The following is a 27,779-nucleotide window of genomic DNA, read 5'->3' on the forward strand; positions in this document are numbered from 1 at the left end:
TTTTGTTTCATCGCTCTCAGCTCTGGGGTATACCATGGAGCCGTACGAGCTCTACACAGGAGAGGGTGCTCAGGAGCAATCATGTCAACCGCCCGGGTCATTTCTGTATTCCACAGTTCAACCAGGGTTTCGACAGGAATGCCAGCCCTATCAGCCAGAAAACTCTCCAGAGCCCTTTGGAAACCATCTGGATCCATTAGTCTCTGGGGGCGGACCAACTTAATAGGTCCCCCACCCTTGCAGAGGGTAAAAGCCGCTGTAAGTCTAAACTTCAGCAAGCAGTGATCTGTCCAAGACAGAGGAACTAATGTAAGGCCCCCCACATTCAGATCACCAATGCCATGTCCAGATGCAAAAACCAAATCTAGAGTATGCCCTGCTACATGTGTTGGGCCAATGGCATATTGAAACAGTCACATGGTTGACATGGAGACCATGAAATCCTGAGCCGCCCCGGATAAGGTGGCCTTGGCATGGATGTCGACATTCCCCAGAACCAACAGTCTGGGGGATCTTAGCAGTACACCCGAAACCACCTCCATCAGCTCAGCTAGGGAGTCTGTTGGGCAGCGGGGTGGGCGGTACACCAACAGAATCTCCAGTCTGTTCCGCTGACCCAACATAAGGTGCAAACACTTCAGACCAATAGTCACCTGGACAGGGTACCTGCAGAGGGAGATGGAACTCCTATAGACCACAGCAACCCCCCCTCCCCGACCTTCAGGTCTACCCTGATGCTGGACCAGGTACCCTGGTGGACATAGCTGGGAGAGACTGACTCCCCCCTGCTCACCCACCCAGGTCTCAGTTATACATGCCAGATCGGCTGCCTCATCCACAATTAAATCGTGAATCCCTTAGAATAATAAATAAATAATCTAAGAAACCAAAGAGGAGATTGAAAAAGATGTTCAGTTATTGGAGGCAAGCCTGCCCCTCCCATGACTAGGAAAATTAAAACACATTATGAAAAAGTAGCAATATGAGTATACAGGATAAGAGAAATTACGGTCATTGACTCAATTTGCTCCTGTTTTAAAACAGGAGTACAGGGCTGAGGAACCTGTGGCCCTTCAGATGCTGCTGGATTACAAAACTTTCATCATCCCTAGCCATTGGCTGTGCTGGCTGGGCCAAGGGCAATAGCCAATCAGATATATTCTCATCCAGGATGCTCCATCCTACACCCATACCACTAGTTTCCCGTTTTTCTTTTCCAACTGACAATATCCTTACTGTTCAGAGTTTACTGCCCAGGGCTGTGCATGTGCATGAGAACAAGTGAAAGAGATTTGCTGTACTTCTTGTGGTTCCCTCGATACCTCCCTGGCTCCAGTCTTTTGGCACACACCAGCTGAGTTGCTGTTAGAGGAAGTTTGCCATGTGTTTCTAACATGTATACCCCTACCCATCAATGGCCAATTGGCATTCCCATGCAGTACACATAGACCTGGAGATAACACTGCACAAACAAATAAGCTGTATCTGTATAAACTGGCAGCACTCAGTCCTATCTTTCAGCCTAAGAACAAACTTTGGGAAATAGAAAGCTTGCAAAAAATATATGTATCTCGTGGTAGCACACTAATTTTTATTTTATTTGTTAATTCATTTATTCTTACATTTGTATCCCACCCTTTCTGCCTATGCTGATAAGCAGATCAAAAGACTGGGCTTCTGATGAGGAAGAGTGTGAAACTTGCTACCATGCCTCCAGCTAACCAAGATAAACACTAAGAGAGAATTACTTTGCAAACTAATGTGAAGTCATCCTCTGACAGAGGCTTCTGACAGTGCAATCCTAAACATGTCTACTCAGATGTGAACTCCACTGAACTCAATGGGACCTACTCCCAGGTAAGTGAGCAATGGATTTCAATGGAGGGAGTCCAGGGACATCTCAATGCTTTTCACTGTTTCTTTTGCAAAGGCAGGCATCTTTGGAGATATTGCCCAGGGACTGCCTCAGAACTACTAATCCCAAAGTGCTTTGCGTTTCTAAGCGACAAAATGACACTCAAGTAAAACTGAGTCTTATTGGTCACAGACAGCACCAGGTCACACAGAGGCAAACAAAGGATTTGAGACAAAGGCTGGTGGAAAATAAGGCTTACCATATTTTCTATTGTTCCATAGGTTATATAATGCTGGATGTCAGTGTCAAACAAAACCCACGTTTTAGCTGAGCCCTGGAGAAAACTCTATTCCTGTTTTTAAACCCGCCTGTCTCACAAACCCAACTGAATCCACACAATTTATTTACTTAAATTTATTCACTGCTCCGTGATTAGACACATCTTGGAAACCCTATTCCATAAAAGATGAATGAGGGGAGAAGCACCCTTTTCACAGATGTACAAAAGGTCCAGCAGTTTAACCTAAGCTACTTAGGGCTGTAACTGTATATTTTCTCCTAGAAATCCTGCTGAAAAAAACAAACAGCAATATTCTTACACAAACATGGTTAGAAGGGGGGGTGTCACAAAAGGTCATCAGCTGCTTTTCATTCCATTATTCTACTCTTCATTTGTGTCTATTAAAAATTAAAGTATGGAGAGAGTAAGTTTGCATTTACTAGCATAGAATTAAGAAAGTTCAGCTTTTTTATGAATTAGTGGGTGGCCCTTAAAAGGGCCTTTGGATTTCTTTGTTACGTTGACAGCCTGGATCTATTTAACCGCCAAATCCGTACAAGGTACGGCCTTGGCGCTTCAAGGCATATACCACATCCATGGCAGTCACGGTCTTTCTCTTGGCGTGCTCGGTGTAAGTCACGGCATCCCTGATGACGTTCTCCAGGAAAACCTTCAGCACACCGCGAGTCTCCTCGTAAATCAGCCCAGAGATACGCTTGACTCCTCCACGACGAGCTAAGCGGCGGATAGCAGGCTTAGTAATGCCCTGGATGTTATCCCGCAACACCTTGCGGTGGCGTTTAGCACCTCCTTTCCCAAGCCCCTTCCCGCCTTTACCGCGGCCGGACATTCTTCTACCAGCTCCAAAAGAAAGAACCAATGAAGCAATGAGAAGCAGCAAAGAAATCGGCAGACTTATATAGTGTGAAACCCGACCAGAATGAAAACTGACCGTCTAAGACGTAGGTATTACTACCCACTGTGCCTAAACCTGCTATAGGAAGCTGCGCCTCAGATTCCTCCAATAAACAACGGAAGATTTTCAAACTGGCCAATCAGAAGCCACCGTTTCAAGCTAAAAATTTGGCGCCTTTCCATTCTTTCTGAGTCTGCGTAGAAGATATTCCTTTATGTTGCCCAGATGTCGTATTGTGAAATTACGTTCTTCCCCTACCCACTCAACAAATAAGAGTTGGCTGCTTTGGTATGGTTCACGTTTTAGCGGTTAGCGATATCTCCTCTCCCAAATAGCGTAAGAGAGATCCGAATACAGTCCAAGACGGTAACAATACTAAGTACATGGAAATGGATACAAAACTGACTACTGTACTGGAACTCTTTGGGTCTGTCTCTGTCTCTGTCCCCCACCCCACCCGACCCGATTGTTGTTCCACCTTCTTCGTGCCACTTTGTTACAACAAAACACATTGTAAAACTGTTGCAAGATAAAAATGACTAAGAAAGCCCTTACTGAGAAAATCGGTTTTCTCTTCTTAGCATCATAAATAAAGTTTAGAAATGAGAGCAGCACGGTCATTTCTTAAATGAGCGAACATGTGTTTATGTGATAAATTATTTAACTGGATACATGTAATTATTAACGTATTGAGCCACAAACGCCATCTTGCTGTAAGTGATGCTGTGGTGCACCGAAGAAAACAGACGATTTCTTGCAGGACACCTATGGACATGTTTTCAGTGGACACTGGCATGTGTCAAATTTGAGTTGAAAATGGCCCCCTTTTGACTGCAGTGTGATTGAATCCAAACGTACTTTAGAACATGAATGGAGGAAGGGGAAGCCTTTATGAACCTGATTCCCTCTTGATGCGTCTGGTTTTGGAGACCCAAGTATATTATATAGAATATTAGTTTTGGAATAGCAAGATGCCTATTCAGATCTCCGATCAAGCCTGAAAATCATTTGGTTGCATTGGTAAGACCAAATCTACTTTATAGGGCTATTATAGTAAAATGGGATAACTGCCCACACACTTCCTTAGAAGCCTCAGAAAAGCAGAATACCTTTGAGGTAAAGGCAGATAAAACCATTTTTTGCTTAGATGTCATTGAGAGTGACAGACACTAACAATGAGGACTAGCTTAATTTGGAGGTTTTAGTTCCAGAATTTGAAAGTACTGCTCTATCCTTGTTTTTAATACCATTCTCAGCTTGATGCACACACAGATGCATTACTCAGTAGCAAGAGCAACATACTACACCTTAGTCAAGGTTTTCTTCATCAGATGAATTGGGGAAGGCAAGCAAACCCTCTTATAATTTTATAGAAGCATACTACCAAAACGGTCTTTGGGACTTGCAACTCATCTTTATCATTGAACATCCACCCAGCCAATAGCTTTCACATTAATATAGAAATTTTAGTAGCCTTAGACTTAAGAGTGGAAACATGCACCTGTAATAGGTGAAAAACAAGATATCAAGGCATTTTTCAGTAATAGTTGTGTGTCCAAAATGACACCCAGTGGACACAAAAATTGCCAAAACGAACCAAGAACACAAATGCAGACTGGAAGCAGTTGAAACAGTGACTAGAGATATAATAACTTAGCGAAACTGAGTAGTAACAGTAGAATATAGGGGCACATTGCACAATAATTCTTATCACCAGTCTTTCTGAAAAACTTAACAAAATCTCTGGTTGGATGCCTGGTTCTCTGTATCTTCACTCTTTTTTTCATAAGAATTCTGCTACAGCATGGCATGGATCATAAGCAGCTGTTTTTAATTTAAATTAGCTTTTCGATTCATGTATCTACTGGTGAGTGGGCAGACTAGTACGAGATTTTGCTAGGCTAATAACTTGTGCAAATGCATTTGCAAGGCTGTATATATTCCTTGGAGTTTTGTTATTGTTTCCCTACTTTTTGCCTCAGTCCAAATGTCAGGGCTTATACACGGCAGAGAGGCTTCTACAGGCAAGTCACCTGGATGAAAAAATGGCCACCCAGTAACAATTTCTTCTAAAATGCCTTGCAATATACCCAGAACTGTATATCCCTGTCTATTTAGGACTGCGTCCCATGTATCTGACAAAGTGGGACTGTGATCCACAAAAACTTACACCATAATAAAACGTTAACGCTCTCCAAGATACCACAATTTTGCTACTTCTTGAAATTATTACAGAACAATCACGGTTATAATGTGATGTGCTAAAATAAATATAGCCATTAAGTCACAGACAGCCAGAAGTTGTAGATGACTTTATCAGGAATGTGTTTGTGTGTAAACCAAAGGCCTAGCTATCTAACACAGAACTCAGAAGCTTCTTTATTCACCAGAAACTCCCAAATTGAATGTTTGGCTAAGGCCTTTATTAGGCCTTTATTGGTACTTTAAAACAATGCACGTAACTTTAGGAATTGGGGTACATCTGTGTATTTGGCTTAAGCTGTTTCACCAGAGCATATTGAGTATACCAGTTGTTTCTCCCTGCCATACCTAACAATATCTAACTTTGATTTCACATATTATGGGATTTCACGTTAACATAAATTCTAAATCCAGGCAGAGGGATGCTTAACAAGGAAAAATAGTCTTGAGGAAGGAAACCAGGTAGTTACAAAGTTGAAGTTCAACATTTGAGGATCAACATTCATGTGAACTTAAGACGGAAAGCGACTCAAACTTTTATGAGAAAGTGGGTGGCTCTTAAAAGAGCCTTTGGGTTCTTGGGTTCTTCGCTAAGCAGCACGATCTGCTTACTTGGAGCTGGTGTACTTGGTGACAGCCTTCGTGCCCTCTGAGACAGCATGCTTCGCCAATTCCCCAGGCAGTAAAAGACGCACAGCCGTCTGGATCTCCCGGGAAGTGATGGTGGAGCGCTTGTTGTAATGAGCCAGGCGAGAAGCTTCTCCCGCAATACGTTCAAAGATATCATTCACGAATGAGTTCATGATACCCATCGCTTTGGAAGAAATGCCAGTATCAGGATGAACCTGCTTCAATACCTTGTAGACGTAGATGGAGTAACTCTCCTTCCTGCTCTTGCGGCGCTTCTTGTCTCCCTTTTTCTGGGTTTTAGTTACAGCCTTCTTCGATCCCTTTTTGGGAGCGGGAGCAGACTTAGCTGGCTCAGGCATGCTGAACAACAAAAACGGCTTTAATCGCTAAACAAAAAAATACTCCGATAGCACCTTCTTCAGCTCAAAAAGTAACTAATCTCGATGGAGTGCAAAAAGAAATGCAGTGATGGCAGCCTCAGCCTTTCCTCTATTTAAAGGCCTTCTATGCAAATGAAGGTTGCCAGACTGCAACATTCCTGTTGGCTACTGAGTCTCCTGATATCATCCCCGTTGCGCGCGCACATGCAAATCATAGGACTGTGATATTCCAGTTCCTATTGGAAGGATAAATTTCCACTCCTCTGATTGGTCAGATCGATATTTTTTTTCCATTGGTTGTACACGGCTAATGCCGGATCAACCAATCAGAAATGGAATTTTCAGGTGCTTGGAAGGCATAAAAGGTCCCCTCTTCGGTCTTCAGTAATCAGTGCTGATTTGTTGTTTTGGTGTTCTGCGTGAGTTAGTAACGGCATAATGTCTGGTCGTGGCAAGCAGGGAGGTAAAGCCAGAGCGAAGGCGAAGTCTCGCTCATCTAGAGCCGGTCTCCAGTTCCCCGTTGGCCGTGTTCATCGTCTGCTCCGCAAGGGCAATTATGCTGAGCGCGTGGGGGCTGGGGCGCCAGTCTACTTGGCGGCCGTTTTGGAGTATTTGACCGCCGAAATCCTGGAGCTGGCTGGCAACGCGGCTCGGGACAACAAGAAGACGAGGATCATCCCTCGCCACTTGCAGCTGGCCATCCGCAACGACGAAGAGCTCAATAAACTTCTCGGCAAAGTGACGATCGCTCAAGGGGGTGTCCTGCCCAACATCCAGGCTGTCCTTTTGCCCAAGAAGACGGAAAGCCACAAAGCCAAAGGAAAATAAAATTCGGGCAAAAAAAAAGCACCTTGAACGCCGAACCCAAAGGCTCTTTTCAGAGCCACCCACAATTTCACATAAAGAGCTGAGTCAAAGGCTTTACAACTTTTGAAGCAAACAAAGCTGTGTTGATGTGTAACGAGGCGAAGTTAAACTGACATGCCTAACTCAAGTCCAATATAATTTTAACCCACCCGGATTTGTATTCCGCATATCCTTCAACTCTAGATAAACCACAATTTTTCATGCTAATTTTGTAATGTGTCCCTGTTGAGAAAGGTGTTGCTTAATGGTATGCTAAGAAATTTCCTGGTGATTTTATTTGTTCTCTAATACTATCCCGCTTATATTTCACCTTTTCTCTGAGAAGCTTAATGTGGTACATGGTTTTCCTCCATTTTATCTTCACAACAACCCAGTGAGGCAGGTTAGCTTGAAAGACTGACTGATCCAAGGTCACCCAGTAAGCTTCATAACAGTGGGGATTTGAATTCTGGTCTCCCAGGTCTTAGTCCAACGCAGATCATTACATCACAATGGCTTTCACAACACATTGATGAGCCCAATCCTGGCTATAGAATGGCGACGTACGATGATCAGGCAATCCGAACACACTCCCTTTTTATATTACAACTATGAAGCAGAACCCTTGGGTGCCTCTGCACAGACATGCTGGGGGACGATACGTAATTGGCATGCTATGGCAATGCCTCGTTCCCAGACTATCGGGCTTTAATGAGCCTGAGGAACACTTCTGTGTATCGCGAAAGCTGGCATACAGTATTAATAAGCATTGCTTATTAATTACAAAAGTAGTTTTACTGACCTCGTAAACAAAAGGTTTGCCATTAGAGATGAGGGAGGAGGATTCTTAACCAATCATTGCGTAGCGCGGGATTTTTTAAGCCGCTTTTTTGCCGTTAAGCTCAAAGAAACCTATTCAATTCTGCGTCTCAAAAGCTGTTGCTAGTTTAATTCGTTTTGCAAACGTCCCTTTTATTCATGTCCACTCTGCGGGAACTGATAGCTCCTAATTAGTCTCTATGACTGTAACGCAAAGATGACTTACCCAGGAGCAAGTTCCATCGAGTCTGAGTTCTTTGGGACTTCCGTGTAAAAGTGTACCTTGGGAGATCGTGCTTGTGGAGGAAAGAGATTGCTTTTGACCTCTCAGATAACTAGACTCTTGAGTTATTTAAGTTAGTCTTGATGTTCCAACAAGCAGGTGAGGTATGAATCTTGATGTAAATATGTAAGACCAATGTTTTTTAAAAATAATTTTGGAAAGGGTCTAACTTAGCGCCGCATTTTTAAGCATTTCAAGTCTCCTGAGGGAAACCAAGAACATTTCTTTCAAATAGTTTTTCAGGGTCCTTAAGCACTGACCATTTTCACACACAATTATTTATATGGGGACTATTCAGTTTTATTCTCGCAACAAACCTGGAAGATCGGATAGGCTGAGAGAAGGGGATTGAACCCCCACCCCCGGAACTTCCCAGGCAATGCATTTAGGACAGAAACTGGAGAAGTTTTAACGGCGGAAGTCGTGGGAGTGAGACAATAGCCCTAGCGTCCAATCCCTTCCAAGCGCGGGAAATTCAAACTCTTAAGCCAACACTTTAACCGTCTCGGCCAATCAGGAGGGGAGGATTTTGCTATAAATTCTCTGCCTCCAAGGAACTTTCGTCGTTCAGGCTAGCGCTGGAGAGGTGTACTGCGGTTTGTTTGCGTGAGGAAGGGCCATGGCGCGTACTAAGCAGACGGCTCGCAAGTCCACTGGAGGAAAAGCTCCTCGCAAACAGTTGGCTACCAAGGCTGCCCGGAAAAGCGCCCCTGCCACGGGTGGAGTGAAGAAACCCCATCGCTATCGCCCGGGTACCGTAGCTTTGAGGGAGATCCGTCGCTATCAAAAATCTACTGAACTGCTAATCCGCAAGCTTCCTTTCCAGCGTCTGGTAAGAGAAATCGCCCAGGATTTTAAGACTGATCTGCGCTTCCAAAGTTCCGCTGTCATGGCCTTGCAGGAGGCTAGCGAGGCTTACCTGGTAGGTCTCTTCGAAGACACCAACTTGTGTGCCATCCATGCCAAGAGAGTCACTATTATGCCTAAGGATATTCAGCTGGCACGCCGCATCCGCGGCGAGAGAGCCTGAGGCCCTTCCCACGCTGGTACAGCCGAAAATTACAAAGTAACCCAAAGGCTCTTTTAAGGGCCACCCACAGTCTCGGTAAAAGGAGCCGCTGTTACTTAGTGTCCGGTGTGTCCACAGCATGGACTTTGCACGATGTGTTCACAAGTGGTGTGTGAAGTCAAGCACGTGTGAACAAAGGAAAGGTTATATATGTAACTTTCAATTGCAGTGTGGGTGGGCTTGGCATAAGTCCAGTATATTTTAAAAATAAAATCATCAGGTCAGCCATCCCAAGCCTGGTGCCCTCCAGATGTTGACTACAGATCCCATCAGCCCTAGCTAGCAGGAAAAGGCTCCAGTTTAGCTATGGCAGATGGGAGTTGCAGCCCACTGGAAACTGATTCGTGGACTGCTATCTGTGCTACCGGACATACAGTGCCTGTTCACCTAGAAGCCCCTCTGAGCACAGACTTACTGCCAGATAAATGGGTGTAGGATTTTAGTCTTGGGGAAAGCTTTGAACTGGAAGTTCCCTAGTTTAACTAGCACTTTAAGTGTGTGTGTGTGAAAATAGGATTACTGTTTTTAAAGATGCCCCAGTTTAATCAGGCAGCATACTTCATACTGTCGCTGTTATTAAAAATTAGCTAAGGAAAGGAAGTACTGTACCTCCCCTTCATCTGCTATATATAATTTTGCTAGATCTCTTTGGCACTGTTTATGAGCCCCAAACCTTGCAGCTTTAGATTTTCCATGGACTTGAGCACCTTTGGATCAACAGTCAGTTCCAGGTCAAGGCACTCATTGGAACATTAGAGAACTGGAGGACAGGGGGAGAAAGAATCATATATATACCTTTACTCTACTGGAACAAGGACAGTACCTTTGTCTTATCTTAAATATTTTGTAAGCCCCCCCTGAGAACTTCACTTGGTTGGCGAAGTATAAATACTCCAAAACAATAAATACATGTTTTAAAAATCATAATGATTATAAAAATTGCAGTTGGCAACCAGTGTCTCCTGAAGAAGCATGATCCCTTTTCCTTAGAGAGGAGGGATGCATATTTTGAGATGTATGGCCCCTGTGTACATCCTCTTTAAAGCAGTGCATCTTGCTTAGGGTATACTGTTTGTATCCAAAAGAAAACAGATACAATCTTAAAATCAACAGACTGGCTAAAACGCATATGGTCAACTATAATTTCTTCAGCTGGGTTTCAGCTAGTGTGTTTGTGATTGTGATTCATTTTGCTTTTAGTCCACCTTTCTTCCCCAGCATACATCGGGTTCCCTTACTCAGACACTGACCAGACCCAAACTTGCTTAGCATCTGCTGAATGTTTTCTGACTAAACCCTGGGGCCGTGAACTAATCAGAAGAACTGATTTGTAAATATAATTTTTAATATTGATCATAGCTGTCTCACTACCCTTTTTCCAAGGAGCTAAGATGATTATATAGGAATTATGAGGAAACAAGATAACTGTGATTAGGTTGAGACAGACTGGTCCAAAGCCCCCGTCTTCCACACACACCCCACCTAACTGACTATCTGAACTCTGTCAACTGTTTAATATTGTTGCTTCCTCCCTGCTAGAACAAGATCAACAGAGCATGTCTTGTTTCTGTTATCTGGGCTGATTGTAGGTGTTGCCACCACTCACTGTATGCTCAGAGGCACATGTTACCAAATTCTTCTAAGCTACACAGCAAGTGGATTAGACTGTAAAATACCAACCCAAATTGTGTTTGCATTTTGACAAATTTGTAGGGCAGTACAATATCTCAGAGAGGAGGTCAGGTCTCCTGCTCTCTTGCTCCCCTGGTGCATTCACTATAGCTGCTCAGTTTCCCTGCTTTTTAAAGTTTGATACAAATATCTTTTGGCTATAGGTACATTCTTAAACCACAAGGTTTTTTGCCTATTAGTGAATTTCTTTGCTTTTTATCTGGGAGGTAAGAAATGGGATCCTCTGCAAGTCTGCTGAAAATGTATTGATCATTTGCATGTTTATTGAGTTCAGTGGGATTTACTCCCCTGCAGTCATGCTTAGGATAGGTGAAACTGACCACAGGGGATGGGGAGGAGAGGGAGAGGAATAGGCCAGAGGGGAGGTGGAGGGCAGGTTTGATCATTTGCATGTTTATTGAGTTCAGTGGGATTTACTCCCATGCAATCATGCTTAGGATAGGTAAAACTGACCTGGGGAAGGGGTGAGGAGGGCAGGAATGGGAGGGGAGGGAGGAAGGAAGGGGGAAAGGAGGAGATTGGATGGGTGGGCACTGAGCATAAGGGAAGCCCCTTTCCTTTCCAAAAGGAAAACATTGTGAACTAGGGTTGCTAGGCTCAGGGCCTGAGAATGATCCTGTATCTTTAAGAGAAGAGAAAATTCAACCAAGTGCAGGTTTTCTTACAACAATGTAATGGGAAAAACCACAAGATGGAATTCTCCCTTCCCCCTCCACAATTTTTAAAGGTACAGAAGACCTCTTGGTTGACAGAGAAAATGAGACTGATTCATTTTGGTTCCCCTGCCCCCTCTTTTCCTCAGCTCTTTCTATGTAAATGAGTACTTTGCTTGTAACACTTGAAGAAACAATTTTCAGAATACATAATACGTAGTTTTATTTTTTAATAAGTTTTTAGATGTTTTATTGTTTGTGTTTGCCACCATGGGCTCATTTGGAAGGACGGGCAAGATATAAATGTAATAAGTAAATAAGCATAATGTTGACAATGTCTTCTGTTTTTATTGTGTGGTTTTCCCTGCTCCTCATAAACTGGCAAAACTAAAGAGATGCTATGTTCAGCAGCTTGAACCTCCGTTTATAACAAAAATAAATTTAAAAAGTAAATTCGATTTGTAATTATTGCCTGGGTGAATTGTTCTTCTAATATACCAAATGATAATTGTAGGGGCAAACCAAGGTATTCATAATACATTTTATGTTCCTAAAGTACAAAGTGACTTTTGATCTTTAAAGGGTGCTTAAAAAATAAGTATTGCATATCTTACAAAAAAAAATAGTTTTCCAGGGGGGGGAAATGGGGGGAAACGATTTTCAGAATACATAATAATTTTTTCCTCCATGGCTTCAAAATGTCCAGAAATGTTACATCTCTACTCCTGATTGTCCCACAGTTTGCACACTGGTTTAGCTTTTTCACAAACTAAGGCACTTTCAGTGAAGTGGCAACAGTACTTTAGAACGCTGTATTGAAATCAGACCAGGAACCCCCCATTTTGATATTTCATTGCCTGCTGAAAACTGCTGGAGCTGCTATGAGAATAGTACACCATTTTGCTTCTAAAATACAAACCATTGCTTCAATCTGTAATGTGGGCACCCAAGGCCTTGAATCTGAATGCTGCTCTGGCAACTAGAGGATCAGAGAGCCACTTCAGATTTTTATTTTATTTTAGGCTAAATAGCAGAGAACTGCCAGTCACTAGAAGCCCAGTAAATTTCCACTTATGGCCAAGGAACTACTTGGTTGGTAGCCGGAGGAAAGAACTGCTCTTTGATTAGCAGAAGTTCTCTCTCCAGAGAATTTGAAATGCTCTCCCCCCTCCCCCATGAGCTTTGCATTTCTTGTGTTTGAAGGACTGGAAAACTAAATCGAAAACATCCCATTGGAGACATCCTGTTTTAAATGGAGATCCACGAGGGACTGAACAATTGTAGGCTAGGATGTAATTATTGTTTTGAGACGAATAAAATGGTTGAAGCTGGTAGATACCAGCTTCTTGAATAGATTTGGAAACTTTTACTGTTACCTTCATCTAAAACCATTCCACTGCATATGCAGCCTGAGAGATGAATTTAATACCCTCCCAGCTCCCCCTGCTTCCTGCGAACTATCTCCAGAAAATTGCTGTCTCTTTTGTGTCTGATGTTATTTATTCATTCATTTGTAGAAGTATTTACATACCACCCTTACAGAATTTCAGGGCAGTGTACTGTAATATGAAAACATTTTTTAAAAAATTAACAGTACAGAACAATCATTAAAATGACTGGCTATTCAAAAAGATTTTAAACAACTGCATAGGCCAGTTGGCATTTTAAAAAGTCTTCAAGAGATGCCTGAAAATCCCAAGCAAGGACGGCTGCCAAATCTCTGCTGGAAGAGTGTTCTACCGCATGGGAACAGCAACACTATGGGATTTTAGAGATTACTTCCAAGGTTAGTATACATACATTAGAGAACTTCAGGTTTCAGCCTCCTACCTGAGGTCTCTTTAGATTCTAAAGCAGGTCGCTTGCACAGGTGATCCAACAGGCTTTAGCTCTGCCACCCATCAGGTTGATTGCACACTGGTAGTTGTGTCCCTACCAGACCTACACCTAACATCACATACATCAGGTTTGGGGGAAATGGCTTTGCAGGCCCAATTTGAACCCCTGGAGGGCCAGGTTTAGCCCACAGGTCATGGCTTCCTGCTTTAAAGGTTTAGCCACCTCTTGATACCATATGTTGTGCAGGGCTGGCTAACTAAGAATGATACATGTGATGACTTTTGAGAATGTCTGATATGATATAAATACTAACAGCACAAGCCTAACTATGTCTACTCAGAAGTACGTCCAATCGTACTCACAGGAAAGTGGTGTTAGGATTGCAGCTTAAGTATATTATCATTGTCTCTAGTAACAAATTCAAGTGGCTGAGTACATGCCAGGTGGAAAGCAAAAAAAAAATGTGGCAACGAAAAAATAAAGTAGTGGGATCTACATATTCAGAGGATGCCCTACCTAAGTATGCAGAAGTGCATAGGACTGTGAACAGAAAAAAAATTACATTTTAAAAAAATCCAGAACTGGCTGAAAAGAACCTATGAACTTACAGAATGCTGGTGGCAGTTAAGCCTACAGAGAAGTCTTCCCTAAATTGGTGCCCTCCCGATGTTGTTGGATTCCAACTCCCATCAGCCCCAGACAGCATGGGCAATGATCAGAGATGAAGAGAGTTGTAGTCCAGCAACATCTGAAGGGTACCAGACTGGGAAAGACTGCCAGCGAGAGACAGATAAAAGGTCTAAAGCAGGAATTGAGAGCCCACAGCCCTCAAGAGTTGCTGGACTACAACTCCCTTCCTCTCTGACCATTGGGTTGTGCTGGCTGAGGCTGATGGGAGTCCAGCAACATCTGAAGGACCATCAGTTCCTCAGCCCTGGTCTACAGAAATCAAGCAGATAAGACTGTGAGTCTATCAATGAAGTCTATGGCTGAGCGCAGTTTGGGTCATAGAACAGTTGTGTGTCAACTGAAAACAAAAAGAGAAATGAAGGGCAGAGGAAGACAAAGAGCTGACCTGCATGAGCCCCAACACCTAATTCTAAGTATTCTGGAGGGGGGAAGCATTAGGGCTGCGAGGATGCCTTAGCCATCCTCTGACCCCACACTGTAAAATTTAGGTTGGGGCAAGCAGCTCTCTACCACAGTGTTTTGCAAACAGGCCTTGGCCTCAGTGCCACAGGCCGCCCAGTGCCTTCTCACTTGCCTGCCCCACCCCCTAGCCATGCCATAGCCTTTTGGTTGGATCAAAGGCTTTTGGGAGCGCCAACTTTTCTGCATGCTGAGTAAAGGTGGCCACGAGACAGAGGAGTTAGCAATAAAGTAATAATTTGGAAATAGAAATGAAAGGGTTAAGAGAAGAAAGCTATCCTAAGAAGATGAAAGTGGACCAGGGAGGAGGGGTGACAAACAGGCAGTTTGGGGACAGGTGAAAAAGTACAAGTTGAAAGTGAAAGGAGGATGGGAGAAGAAGAAAGTACAGAAGGTGGGTAAAAACATTTTGAGAAGCATGTGTAGGGGAGAGAAAAATCTGTCTCCACTTAGAGACTCTGCATCAGCAAATTCTGCCTAAGATGGGAGGCTGAGTCATAACTCTTGAGCAAATGTCTGTATTTGGCTTGAGGAAAGGTGAGCTATGGAACTCCTTGCCACTAGGAAAATGCAGTGGTAAAATTTTCCAAAAGTGGATTAGCTATCAGTAAATGCTGGCTGATGATGTGAAGTTCTGCTTCCATCTGCAACATGTTGTGACTGACTTTGGCCCTGCACTTCTATTTCATGACTGGTGGGTCTCTAATTTTCAGCTATCTCAAATGGGCCCTAGGGCAGGGGTGCCAGAAAGTTCCTCCAAGGAACTCAGTGGGAGGAGTATCTATTTTAGTCTTACGAACTATGTTGCAAGGTTGGTTAGGCTGAGAAATGCTGATTGTCCCAAATGTTATGACCAAGTAGGGAAACCCTGTGAGCCTGGCTTTTCACTACTGGAGAGATTCATTAAATATATAAGGGCAGGGGACATAACTCAGCCAAAGCTAAGCATAGTTTTGTACCCCAATAGCATTAACAGAGAAGATTCAAGTGCCTTCCAGATGTTTTTGATTACAACTCCCATGAGCCCCAGCCAGGTGGGATGATGGGAGTTATAGTCCAGAGCATCTGGAAGGTACCAGGTTATAGAAAGCTAGACTAGTTATTTAAACAAATGTTATATACCACTTTCTTGAAAAAATCTACAATATTCATTAAAACATTAAAAACAAGTTACATTTTAAAAATTAAAAAATCAGCTATTTTAAAACAATTATTAATATTGCACGCTAAGATTGCCTGGGTAGGCTTGCTGAAACAAAAAAAAAGTGTTTAGCAGGCACCGAAAAAAGTAAAATGAAGGTGCCAGCCGGATATCAATGGGCAGGGAGTTCTAAAGTGTTGGTGCTGCCACATTACACAATTGTTCATCCGCACTTGCAAAAAATTGTTTTGCAAGTGACAGTTCCACAGATTTAAGTGGTAATTAGCCCCTAATGATTCCAGTGTGTCTTAAAAATATTCTGTCTGAACTTTACTCTGGCTGAATTGGACAATTTGAGCATATGTAAAGCTCCAAAGATGCATCAAGGGTGGGATTCTCCACTCATGCATTTCCCATGACTACCTATGCGCATCAGCTTCTCATACTATATATAGAGGTCAGGTGCTCCCAAAATATCCATGGAAGTAGAAAAGTCAAGAATAGTGACCAGAGGTAAAGGATAAAACAGATGTCCAGGAGAGGGGATTTTTGTGATGGTACAGCTTCTCTCATCCCTGCGCATCTTCTCCCCACCCATTTTAACCGTGCAAGAACCCCTGACCTCTTTTTGCACCTGCTTACCCAATATCACCGAATCTGAAAGACAAACAGTATTTTTATTTTTACAGTTGTAGACTTTATGCCTCAGTGTAGCTTCCTGTATTTTGAAGAGCAGCTCCAATAAAAAGATGCCCTCTTGCTTGATGAATTAGTGTTTGTGCTTCTTTCCCTTCATTCCCATTTGGCCATTTCAATACAAAGCAGTTAAGTAAGGCTAGTAGACGTTTTATTGGTCATACAGCCTCCAGCAGGTTAAACTCAGTGGAATGCCTTTATTACAGTTCCTCCTCGCCCCCAGAGAGCTAGTGTGGCATAGTGGTTAAGGTGTTGGACTACAACCTGGGAGACCAGGGTTTGAATCCCCACACAGCCGTGAAGCTCACTGGGTGACCTTGGGCCAGACACTGCCTCTCAACCTCAAAGGAAGGCAATGGTAAACCACTTCTGAATACCGCTTACCATGAAAGCCCTATTCATAGGGTAGCCATAAGTCAGGATTAACGTGAAGGCAGTCCATTTCCATTTTCCTTGCCCCCAAACCAGTTGCTCATTAACAGCTGTACTTTAAACCCAAAATCGCCTGCTTTCCCAGAGAGGGAGAAAAAGTAGGCTACAGGAAACAAAATATACACACAAACACCTCGCTTTCTCATTAATTTATAAAAGGTCTCTCTAGGCTAGTGTCAGCAGCACCTCCTTTCCCTTGTAAAAGGTGAAATATTCTTCTGCTCCTTTGTGCAAGGGCAATTTCCAAAAAGACCCCTTTGTGTTTGGTTGCATGGGTGTGTCTCTGACTTCACATCTTTTATGCTTATTCAAATTCATGACGCAACCCTTAAGCATAGGATAACCTGTGTAAACACATCCCTGTGGAGAACTCGCAACATTGTAATTTTGATGTTAAGTCAAGAACACTCCAAAGGCGGCGGCTGCTAACCTAGCTCCATCTGAGTAAGGGGATCAGACATATTATAGAGTGGGGGTAACTAGTGAAATACACAGGATTCCTGCCAGCATAAGGGGGGCAGCAACCCAACCCAATTTTCCTTCTTCCTAAATACATTTTCCTAAATGCTTCTCTAGCTAGAAAGTTGACAAACAGTATTCCAATGACAGGAAAAGGTGAAAATGTCTATGGTAGAGGAAGGTTTGCTGCTTACTACATATCAACCTCCACAACTATTTTTGTTTCCTGTATTTATGGGAAGAAGCAACTTTTGGAAAACCTAAATCAGTAGCTTTTTTTTCTACACACACATTTCTGGTTCAGGGTTTGGATAAGACCCCTACCTACCTCACTTCCTCATAAAATACTTTTACTTCAGGAGACTGGTGCTAGTAGCGAAACCTTTGGATGCCATTCCATGTAGTTGACAGAAACAAGTCTATAGCATCAAGGTACCACAGCCCAGCATAACGCATGTTTTGACCTAGCTCCCTTAAAGCCTACCCAAAGAAATCGTGATATGTCAGTTAAGTCTAGAAGTGGTGTGTGATGCGTCCTTCCCTGGCTCTCCCTGTCAGGTTCCTACCTGCTCGTGGTTACTGCCTGTCTCTAGGCACCACCAGGGACTCCACCAGTCCAGACCGCTCTCTCTTATGATTTCTCTCCCCGCTCTAGCACAGATCTCAACAGATCCCCCTGCTAGGCAACCACCAGTAACGTCCCAATACTAGTATTCCCAGAGACTCTGAATACTGGTATTGTTATTCTCTTCACCGCTGCCACCATTTGTTACAGTTCCCCTTCAGCCTTGGTCATTACCTTACCCTCCCTTCTGGTCTGTGAAACCCCAGCCAAGGATCAGGCCTTTGGTAAACCAAATTAAGTATTTATTAAAGATAACAAAGCTAACAAGATTAACAAGATTAACAAGATTTCTTCTTAAGGCACATAAGCATATGGTTTTACTCAATACTAATCCGAACTCCACCTCCCTCCTGGTAAACAACTCTCTAAACCCCACCAAGCAATCCACTCTTTCTCTTCTCCCCCCAGATTCCACAATTTACCACCTCACATTCACCCAGATTTACCTGTCATCCTTTCATTTATACTGTCAGCCATTTTAAACATTCAGCCAATCATCAAGCATTCTATTGCCCGTTCACTCCCCCTCCTCTTTCACTACTTACCATGTATACTCTAAACAGCCAGCACTTACCATATATACACTAATATATAGGAACATCACATTTCCCCCCCCTTAAACAACGGCAGAGTATTATTCCTGTTCCAGGATTTATACGTCGCGTTAACAAATAAAAGTCTCTATGGGGAAAATGTCTTTCTTTGTTCCTCTGTCTGGTCACGTCACTGCAGTCCCAGCCACTCATCGGCCAGTACATTGTCCTTGCCTTTGATGAACTGGAAGTCCACTTGATAGTCCTGTAGGGCCCAGGACCACCTCTGCAGCATAGTGTTATGGTTTTTCATAGTCTGCAACCATAACAAGGCCCGATGATCCGTAGTCACTGTGAATCTTCATCCCCACACGTATGGGCGCAACTTGTTCAGTCCCCACACGACCGCTAGGCACTCCTTCTGGACCGACGAATAGTTTTTCTCCCTCGGCGTCAGCTTGCGACTCAGATACGCCACTGGATGTCTGGTGCCTTCTCTCTCCTGCAGCAAGATGACTCCCAGCGCCAGGTCCGACGCATCTGTAGCCACGATGAATGGTTTCTCATAGTCTGGTGCTATTAATATGGGTCCTTGGCACAAGGCTTGCTTCAGCAGATCAAAAGCCTTCTGACATTCATCCGTCCATACCACACGCTCAGAACACTTCTTCTTGGTCAATTCATGCAAGGGGGTTGCTATTTCCCCAAAATTTCTCACAAACTTCCTATAAAAACCAGCCATACCCAGAAATGCCCTTACTGTTTTTTTGGTTAAGGGGATCGGCCACGCTTGTATTGCCTCCACCTTGCTCCATAAGGGGGTGATTTTCCCACTCCCCACCTTATGTCCTAAATAGATTACTTCCTTTAGTCCAAACTGGCATTTCTTAGCTTTTATTGTGAGGCCTGCTTTTCTTAAGGCCTCCAATACTGTTGTCAGGTGTTGGACATGCTCAGGGACCGACTTGCTAAAAATGGCCACGTCATCGATATAGGCCACTGCAAAATCTGACATGCCTCGCAACACAGTATTGATTAGCCTCTGAAATGAACTTGGTGAGTTCCTTAGTCCCATGGGTAAGGTCACAAACTCATATAACCCATCTGGTGTACTGAAGGCAGTTTTGGCTCTGGATTGCTCATCTAGTTCCATTTGCCAAAATCCTTTACAGAGATCTAGTGTAGAGATAATGGTTGCTGCCCCCAATAACTCTAACATTGCGTCTACCCTAGGCATAGGATACGCATCTGGGACAGTAATTTTATTGATGAGCCGATAATCAATGCAAAACCTTGTCGTTCCATCTTTTTTCGGAACCAGGACAATACTTGAGGCCCAGGGACTGATGGATTCCCTGATCACTCCTAATTCCAGCATATCTTCCACCTTCTTTTTGATCTCATTCAAAACTTTCCCATTCGCACGGTACGGAACAGATCTGATTGGGGCATGATCTCCAGTATCAATGGAATGTATAACTATACTGGTTCAGCCAGGTTTGTTGCTAAAGAGATTCCTATAGGTTTTCAAAACTCTCAGAATCTCTTCTTTTACTTCCTCCTCTACCTCCTCGGACCATTCCACTTGATCTACCCCTCCTTTGTCTTTGCTTTCCTGTACCAAATCTGGAAGTTCAGGCCCACTTCCCTCAGGGAATAAGGTAACTTGCAACACCTGTGCATCCCTGGTATGGTAAGGCTTCAACATATTTACATGAACCACTTTGCTTTTGTTTAATTGGTCTGTGGTGATTACATATGTCACTGTGTCAAGCCTTTCTCTGATGGTATATGGTCCTTCCCAGTTAGCCTGTAATTTGTCATGTTTCCTGGGTATGAACGCCATAACCATATCTCCCACATCATACACACGTTCTCTGGCTGTTCTGTCATACCAGTAACTTTGCTTCTCCTGTGCATGACTCAAATTCTCTTTCACTAGTTCCATCATTTGTTTCACTGGTTCACATTCATCCTTTCTCTCAGCAGGCATCCACAGTCTATATAAAATCCCATTCTCACACACAACTTGATTCCTCAGTTTGTCAGTGAAAGGAATCTGTTGGGTCAGCGCTTGTTCCTTTACCTGCTTCAAACTGATATCTTTATGCAACTCTTCCCTGAATTGCTCTGCTTCTTCCCCAGAGACCACTTTACAGTTTGTCTTCTTCAGCAGGCCTGCTAGTGGTTGCTATGGTGACCTGAGGCTGGTTAACAGATTCCACCCTGTTTGTTTCAACCCCCCTTAATATGGCTTCTTTTTCTCTGCCAATTTGCTGTCTGGTCACTACATAGATCTTTCATTGGGCGCCCATTACATCCCTTCCCAGTATTACTGGTTCTTGTTGCTGGGCATTAATGCCTACTTTATATCGGCCCTCTCAGCCTCTCCAAGTCATTTCCACCAGGGCCACAGGCAAACTTTCTGGTTGACCCCTCACTCCTTGGATAGTCACAGTTTCCTGAGGTAATATTACCTCAGATTTTATTAAATCTGGCCTCAGTAACGTCTGAGCGGCACCAATATCAAGCAATGCCCAATAATTTGCCCCTTGTACACTCACTTCCTCTCTCAGACTTGAATCAAGGTCTGTTACTTCTGTCCAGTTTATCTGGCAAAACTGAACCTTTTTCGCTGTTTCTAAAGCCTTGGGCTCTGTTTTCACTGCCCTTGTCTGAGCAGGATTACTAATGGGGTTGGCAACCTCACATTGAAAACGTAGGTGCCCCGGTCTACCACATTTGTAGCATAATTTCTCCTCCATGTTAGGGTACACAGATCCACTCTGGGGTGTCCTGTGCCCTTCAGATTTTAATGGAGGACTCACTCGCTGTGGTACCACATCCTTTCTGCCACCATTATATGGTTTGGGTTTAAACTCTCTTGATGTTTTCCCCACCCAGCCAGTTCTGTTGGAGGCAAAGTGATCCGCCATCTCTGCGGCCTCCTGCACCGATGTAGGGGAACGGTCTTTGACCAGGAGCCTTATTTCTGGTGGTAACTGATGGTATAATTGATCCAGTATCATGAGGCTTTTCACCTCTTCCACTGACTGAGCTTTGGCACTACTCATCCACTTTCCAAATATATCCATCAACTTTGCTCCCAGTTCCACAAAAGACCTCCCTGTCTGTATCTGGCAATTTCTGAAAAGCTTTCTAAAATAATCAGGCCCCAGTCTGAATCTTTTAAACACTGCTTCTTTGAATTCAGCATAGGTGACGGGCTTGTCTGAGGGGAAATATTGGTATACCTCAGCCAATTCCCCTTTAATCAGGTTTGATAAATACTGCATGTATTTATCTTCAGGTAGCCCCCACAACTGAGCTGCTTTTTCAAAGGTGCTGAGGTAAATTTGAGGATCTTGACCAGGCTCATAGACAGCAAAGTCCTTTGGAGTAATTTTTATTTTTGCTCCATCTCTCTCTTTCCTTGCCTCCTCAGAGTGAAATTTCTCTCTATCAAATTTTAACTTTTCTACTTGTAATTCAGCATCCAATGCTCGTTGCTTCTCCCTCTCCTCAAACCCCAATCTCATTCTCTCAATTTCCAACTCCCTCTGTGTTTCCTTCTCTGCACCTTCCATCCTCAATCTCTCAGCTTCCAACTCCCGCTGTTTATCTTTTTCCTCAGCCTCCATCCTCAATCTCTCAGCTTCCAACTCTCTCTGCTTGTCTTTTTCCTCAGCCTCCATCCTCAATCTCTCAGCTTCCAACTCTCTCTGTTTTTCCTTCTCTGCACCTTCCATCCTCAACTTCTTTCTCAAGTACTCTATATAAGCGGGATTGCTTAAATATCCTTCTGGGGTCTCTTCTCTGACAGGTTGTTTTTGCTGGGCAGTTGCAAATCCTATAAGTGCTACCCTCAATTCATCTACCCCTTTACCCTCATGAGGTAAATTGAATGTTAAGCACTTCTCCACCAGCTCCTCTCTTTTCATTTTTATGTATTCAGCCATGGTGTTTGAGTTCACTCACTCTTTGCCACACACTCTTCTTTGCCAGTCACTCTCACAAGAAATCTTGTTTTGTTATTTCTGTTTGCCACACAACTATTAGGGATTGTCTAGTATTCGTATCTCACTGCTACAGCCAACACCTGTGACGTAGTCTCCTTTGTCACCACGTGTCTTTGGGACTCTCTTTGGTTCGTATCTGGATTCTCTGTTGTTCGTATCCCACCGCTACTGACACCACCTGTGATGCGTCCTTCCCTGGCTCTCCCTGTCAGGTTCCTACCTGCTCGTGGTTACTGCCTGTCTCTAGGCACCACCAGGGACTCCACCAGTCCGGACCGCTCTCTCTTATGATTTCTCTCCCCGCTCTAGCACAGATCTCAACAGATCCCCCTGCTAGGCAACCACCAGTAACGTCCCAATACTAGTATTCCCAGAGACTCTGAATACTGGTATTGTTATTCTCTTCACCGCTGCCACCATTTGTTACAGTTCCCCTTCAGCCTTGGTCATTACCTTACCCTCCCTTCTGGTCTGTGAAACCCCAGCCAAGGATCAGGCCTTTGGTAAACCAAATTAAGTATTTATTAAAGATAACAAAGCTAACAAGATTAACAAGATTTCTTCTTAAGGCACATAAGCATATGGTTTTACTCAATACTAATCCGAACTCCACCTCCCTCCTGGTAAACAACTCTCTAAACCCCACCAAGCAATCCACTCTTTCTTTTCTCCCCCCAGATTCCACAATTTACCACCTCACATTCACCCAGATTTACCTGTCATCCTTTCATTTATACTGTCAGCCATTTTAAACATTCAGCCAATCATCAAGCATTCTATTGCCCATTCACTCCCCCTCCTCTTTCACTACTTACCATGTATACTCTAAACAACCAGCACTTACCATATATACACTAATATATAGGAACATCACATGGTGCTCTGAAACACAACTTTAGAGAACTGCCGTCTTAGAGAACCCTGAATATCAGCAGTAAAAGAATGTTAATGAAAAACAACGCTTTGAGAGTACAGGTACAACATTATAGCAAATCCCAACTCATAGGAGCAAAAGCCCTCACGCTGGTTTAGTCCCCATTTCTTAGATCTAGCACAAAAGGAAAAACAAGAAGAATTGTTAAAGCTTGTAACAATCAGGCGATTGCCAGCTCAATCCTAGAAACTGTGGGCGGCTCTTAAAAGAGCCTTTGATTCAGTTTGGCGAGAGACCTGCTGGGCCCAGGGACAGCAGGCTCACTTGCCTTTGGCTTTGTGGCTTTCCGTCTTCTTGGGCAAAAGGACAGCCTGGATATTGGGCAGGACACCCCCTTGAGCGATCGTCACTTTGCCGAGAAGTTTATTGAGCTCTTCGTCGTTGCGGATGGCCAGCTGCAAGTGGCGAGGGATGATCCTCGTCTTCTTGTTGTCCCGAGCCGCGTTGCCAGCCAGCTCCAGGATTTCGGCGGTCAAATACTCCAAAACGGCCGCCAAGTAGACTGGCGCCCCAGCCCCCACGCGCTCAGCATAATTGCCCTTGCGGAGCAGACGATGAACACGGCCAACGGGGAACTGGAGACCAGCTCTAGATGAGCGAGATTTCGCCTTCGCTCTGGCTTTACCTCCCTGCTTGCCACGACCAGACATTATGCCGTCACTGACTCTGAAAACAGCCTTCCCACACGTACAAAATAACCGAACTACTATGATCTAATCGAGCAAGGGCACTTTATGCCTTCCGAGTTCCTTGAAAGTGACACTTCTGATTGGTTAATTGTGGCGTCAAAAGCCTACAACCAATGGAAAAATAGATTTCTAAGCCTGACCAACCGCAGGAGGAGATGTTGCTCTTATCCAATTGAAACTGGGATATCACAGACCCATCATTTGCATGTGCGCGCGCAACAGGGACGCTCCTGGAGCACTCTCAGCCAATAGGGAACTTGGAACATCAGAGCTTGTATTCGCTCGGGCAGGTTTGTACATGGAATGGACTAGTCGCTTTCCTTATACATACTTTGAGATACCTGATAGAGGTAGCAGTGGGGGATATTTTTCATGCGCGTGGCGCGCTCTGGTGAGCCGCGGGGGTGACACTTTAAAATATGCTAACTTTACAGGAACTCCAGAGCTAAATCATTTAAATTGTGACAGAGAAGCGCTTATTTCTTTCGTCTCTCTGTGTGTGTGTCTCTTGCTTTGCCCTAGTTTTTGTGTCAGCTTTTGACTCGCGGACATCTAGTCAATTACAGATGTGCCAAATATTATTTTGTAAGCTATGGGGAACTAGGATGTGCGATGAAGCTTGGCTCAATGAGAACTGGTGTAATGTTCTGGGAGACTGGAGTTCAAATCCCCACTCAGCCCTGAAGCTCACTACATGACCTTGGACCAGTCACTGCCTCTCAACCTCATCCACCTCACAGGGTTGTTGGGATAAAATGAGGAACCAGGTATACCACCTTGAGCTTGGAGGAAAAGTGGTTTGTAAATGTAAGGAACTATAAGGATGATATAGCTAGAGCCTAGAAGCTCTGTGGTGCATACAGGTAGAACTGCCAGGTGGAATGTGGTATTAAGTGTATGTGTCCCAGGAAAGGGGGGGTCACAATCAAACTAGATTTCTGCAGTACTCTGAATGAAGAGGTACAATTCTGTTCCTGTAGCTGATTAGATCTTACTCTGGCTTTAAGCTGCAGATTCCCAGTGAAACAAGGTAGGGTACTATTAGTTTTGATTAGGGTGACTGTGTTGTAGCATTCTCATATTCATTGAACTGTCGGGTAAATGCCATGAGTGACAATCCTCACAGAATCATAAAGTTGGAAGGGGCCTATAAGGCCATCGAGTCTCCCTGCTCAGTGCAAAAACCCAACTTAAAGCATTCCCGACAGATGGTTGTCCAACTGCCTCTTGAATGCCTCCAGTGTCTGAGAGCCCACCACCTCCATAGGTCATTGGTTCCATTGTGATACCACTCTAACAGTTAGGAAGTTTTTCCTGATGTTCAGTCGAAATCTGGCTTCCTGCAACTTGAGCCCATTATTCCATGTCCTGCACTCTGGGATGCCCAAGAAGAGATCTTGGCCCTCCTCTGTGGCAACCTTTCAAGTACTTGAAGAGTGCTATCATATCTCCCCTCTGTCTACTCAAGGTTAAACATGCCCAGTTTTTCCCATCCCTCCTCACAGGGCTATGTTTCTAGTCCCCTGAGCATCATAGTTGCCCTCCTCTTGTTTTCAGCACAATGCTGCAGCCTTTCAAGATCACTTCGAATTTTGTTTCTCTCTTCCAGGGTATTAGCTATCCCTCCCAATTTTGTGTCATCTACAAATTTAATAAGCATTCCCTGCACCTCCTAATCCAAGTCATTAATAAAAATGTAGAAGAGCGCTGAGCCTACAACTGAGCCCTGTGGTATCCCTCTCATTACCTCCCCCCAGTCTGAGAAGGAACCATTGATAAGCACTCTTTGAGTCTGATTCTGTAGCCAACTGAGGAGCCACCTGACAGTTGTTCCATCCAGCCCACATTTAGCTAGCTTGCTAATCAGACATCATGGGCACTTCATCAAAAGATTTGCTGAAGTCAAGATACTACACTTGATCACAGCATTCCCACAGTCTATCAAGGAGGTTACCCAATCCTCGTCCATCATGTCCTTGTCCACATTTTAGAACTGGTCTGTAGTTCAATGGTAAATCACATGCTGCCTTTGTAAAGGATCTCACGTCTAATCCCTGGTATATTTAGTTAAAAGGAGCAAAGATTTTGAAAGTTTACTAGACAAGACCTTGGAATACCCTCCACCTCTCAGAAGAGATGGTGCTGGGCTAGATGAACCAATGGTCTGATATTATAAAACAGCTTCATATGCATAGACTATACCACTGCAGGTAGTGGTCAAAATTTTCAGTGCCCCTACACAGAGAGATCTCCTTGCATACTGTGAAATAGCACATTTGAGAGAGGGCAATGCTAGACCTTTCTTTCTGGCAGGCATGGGCATGGGCAAAACAGCCATCACAGGTAGATTTCTCAGCATCTAGTAGGATAAATATGATTGGTTGAAAGTATTCTAACAGAGTGATCCTATGCATGTCTGAGGCAATATGCTTCTGGATACCAGTTGCTGGGAATCATAAGTGAGGAGAATGCTGTTGCACTTATGCCGTTTCTGGGCTTCTCTCTGGTTGGCCACTGTGAGAATAGGCTTCTGGATTGGATGGACCTTTAGTCTGATCCAGCAGGGCTCCTTTGTTTACTCAGGAAATCCCACTGTGTTCAATGAGTCTTACTCCCAGGTCATTGTTTACAGGATTGCAGCCCAAGTCATATCACCTACGTTGGTTATTCCAGATTCATCACTACAAAATGTGGTCTTGGGTTCAAATCTTCCCAGTATAAGTTCCTAACTAACATTTTTCTCAGTTTTACTTATCAGATTTGAAACAATGAACCAACCGCTATTATTTGCTGAATATATATTATTAATGATATGAGATATTTCTTAACAAAGTGTTAACTGAATTGTTTAGTGTGGATCCACCCCTTTTTCAGGCCTAGGTGCACCTTCTGGTTGGATCTCATTTTTATTTTTCTGTCATTTCATTTTTTCACAGATGGGTTTGTATTTCAGAACAAAGTAGCCATTTCTAATGCCACTTAATAGCCAAGGAAATAGGTCTAAAGGGGACTGGAGTTGTTGGCTGGTTACACGTGGATACAGTTTAACTTACACATTTTGGATACTGTTTTGCAAAGTAAGAGGCTGTCTTACACAGTCAGATACCTAAGCTCACTGTTGTCTCTCCTCGGAAGGGCAGCAGCTCTCCGAAACCCAGGCATGCTCCTCCCCCAGCCTTGATATCTGAGATCCTTTTGAGATTGCAGGATTATGTAAAGCTTGTGGCCTGCCACCCCCCAATTAATTCCATGTTCTCTTGTTCTGTTTGCTGCGGAAGACTGAGATGTACTGGGGAAACACTGCTTTTTCCAACAGAAAGTGCCTGACCCCGTTTTTGAGGAATGCCTGTATTCTTTGTTACATCACAGAAAAAGCACAGATGGGAAAACCCCAAATTTACAACCTTTCAGGCTTAGAAATTCATACAGTAATTGTAAGACTGCCTAAATCTGTCTCTCTCACATACACAAGCTGATTTCCAAAATGTATGAGAACGAAAAGTCTGAAGCCTACGATTTGGTAGCAAATACGGAGAAAAAGTAAATAGCTTCATCGCATTTGCTACGGTATTGGCTTTGTTGCATTCTTGGACTTGTATTATCTCATAGAAAAGCAGTGACCTGGTTAGCGAAGGGGA

General features: G+C 43.7%; 5 protein-coding genes across 5 annotated transcripts; 2 read left to right on the top strand and 3 right to left on the bottom strand.

Moving 5' to 3' along the window:
• Positions 1-2,618: 2,618 nt before the first annotated feature.
• LOC133379389 (histone H4) lies at positions 2,619-3,037 on the bottom strand. The gene has a single exon (XM_061614532.1). The coding sequence runs from the start codon at positions 2,983-2,985 to the stop codon at positions 2,674-2,676; it is 312 nt and encodes a 103-aa protein (XP_061470516.1). The 5' UTR covers positions 2,986-3,037; the 3' UTR covers positions 2,619-2,673.
• A 2,767-nt stretch (positions 3,038-5,804) lies between these two features.
• On the bottom strand, positions 5,805-6,357 carry LOC133379387 (histone H2B 5). Its single transcript, XM_061614530.1, has one exon. The coding sequence runs from the start codon at positions 6,240-6,242 to the stop codon at positions 5,862-5,864; it is 381 nt and encodes a 126-aa protein (XP_061470514.1). The 5' UTR covers positions 6,243-6,357; the 3' UTR covers positions 5,805-5,861.
• A 293-nt stretch (positions 6,358-6,650) lies between these two features.
• On the top strand, positions 6,651-7,150 carry LOC133379382 (histone H2A type 2-C). Its single transcript, XM_061614525.1, has one exon. The coding sequence runs from the start codon at positions 6,702-6,704 to the stop codon at positions 7,089-7,091; it is 390 nt and encodes a 129-aa protein (XP_061470509.1). The 5' UTR covers positions 6,651-6,701; the 3' UTR covers positions 7,092-7,150.
• Positions 7,151-7,238: 88 nt separating this feature from the next.
• On the top strand, positions 7,239-9,305 carry LOC133379381 (histone H3). Its single transcript, XM_061614524.1, has one exon. It carries the CDS (start codon positions 8,831-8,833, stop codon positions 9,239-9,241), a length of 411 nt encoding a protein of 136 aa, XP_061470508.1. The 5' UTR covers positions 7,239-8,830; the 3' UTR covers positions 9,242-9,305.
• Positions 9,306-23,084: 13,779 nt separating this feature from the next.
• Positions 23,085-24,163, bottom strand: LOC133379384 (histone H2A type 2-C). Its single transcript, XM_061614526.1, has one exon. The coding sequence runs from the start codon at positions 24,100-24,102 to the stop codon at positions 23,713-23,715; it is 390 nt and encodes a 129-aa protein (XP_061470510.1). The 5' UTR covers positions 24,103-24,163; the 3' UTR covers positions 23,085-23,712.
• Positions 24,164-27,779: the final 3,616 nt, after the last annotated feature.

The sequence above is a fragment of the Rhineura floridana genome, chromosome 3 (genome assembly GCF_030035675.1).
Source record: "Rhineura floridana isolate rRhiFlo1 chromosome 3, rRhiFlo1.hap2, whole genome shotgun sequence".
NCBI classification, from domain to species: Eukaryota; Metazoa; Chordata; class Lepidosauria; order Squamata; family Rhineuridae; genus Rhineura; species Rhineura floridana.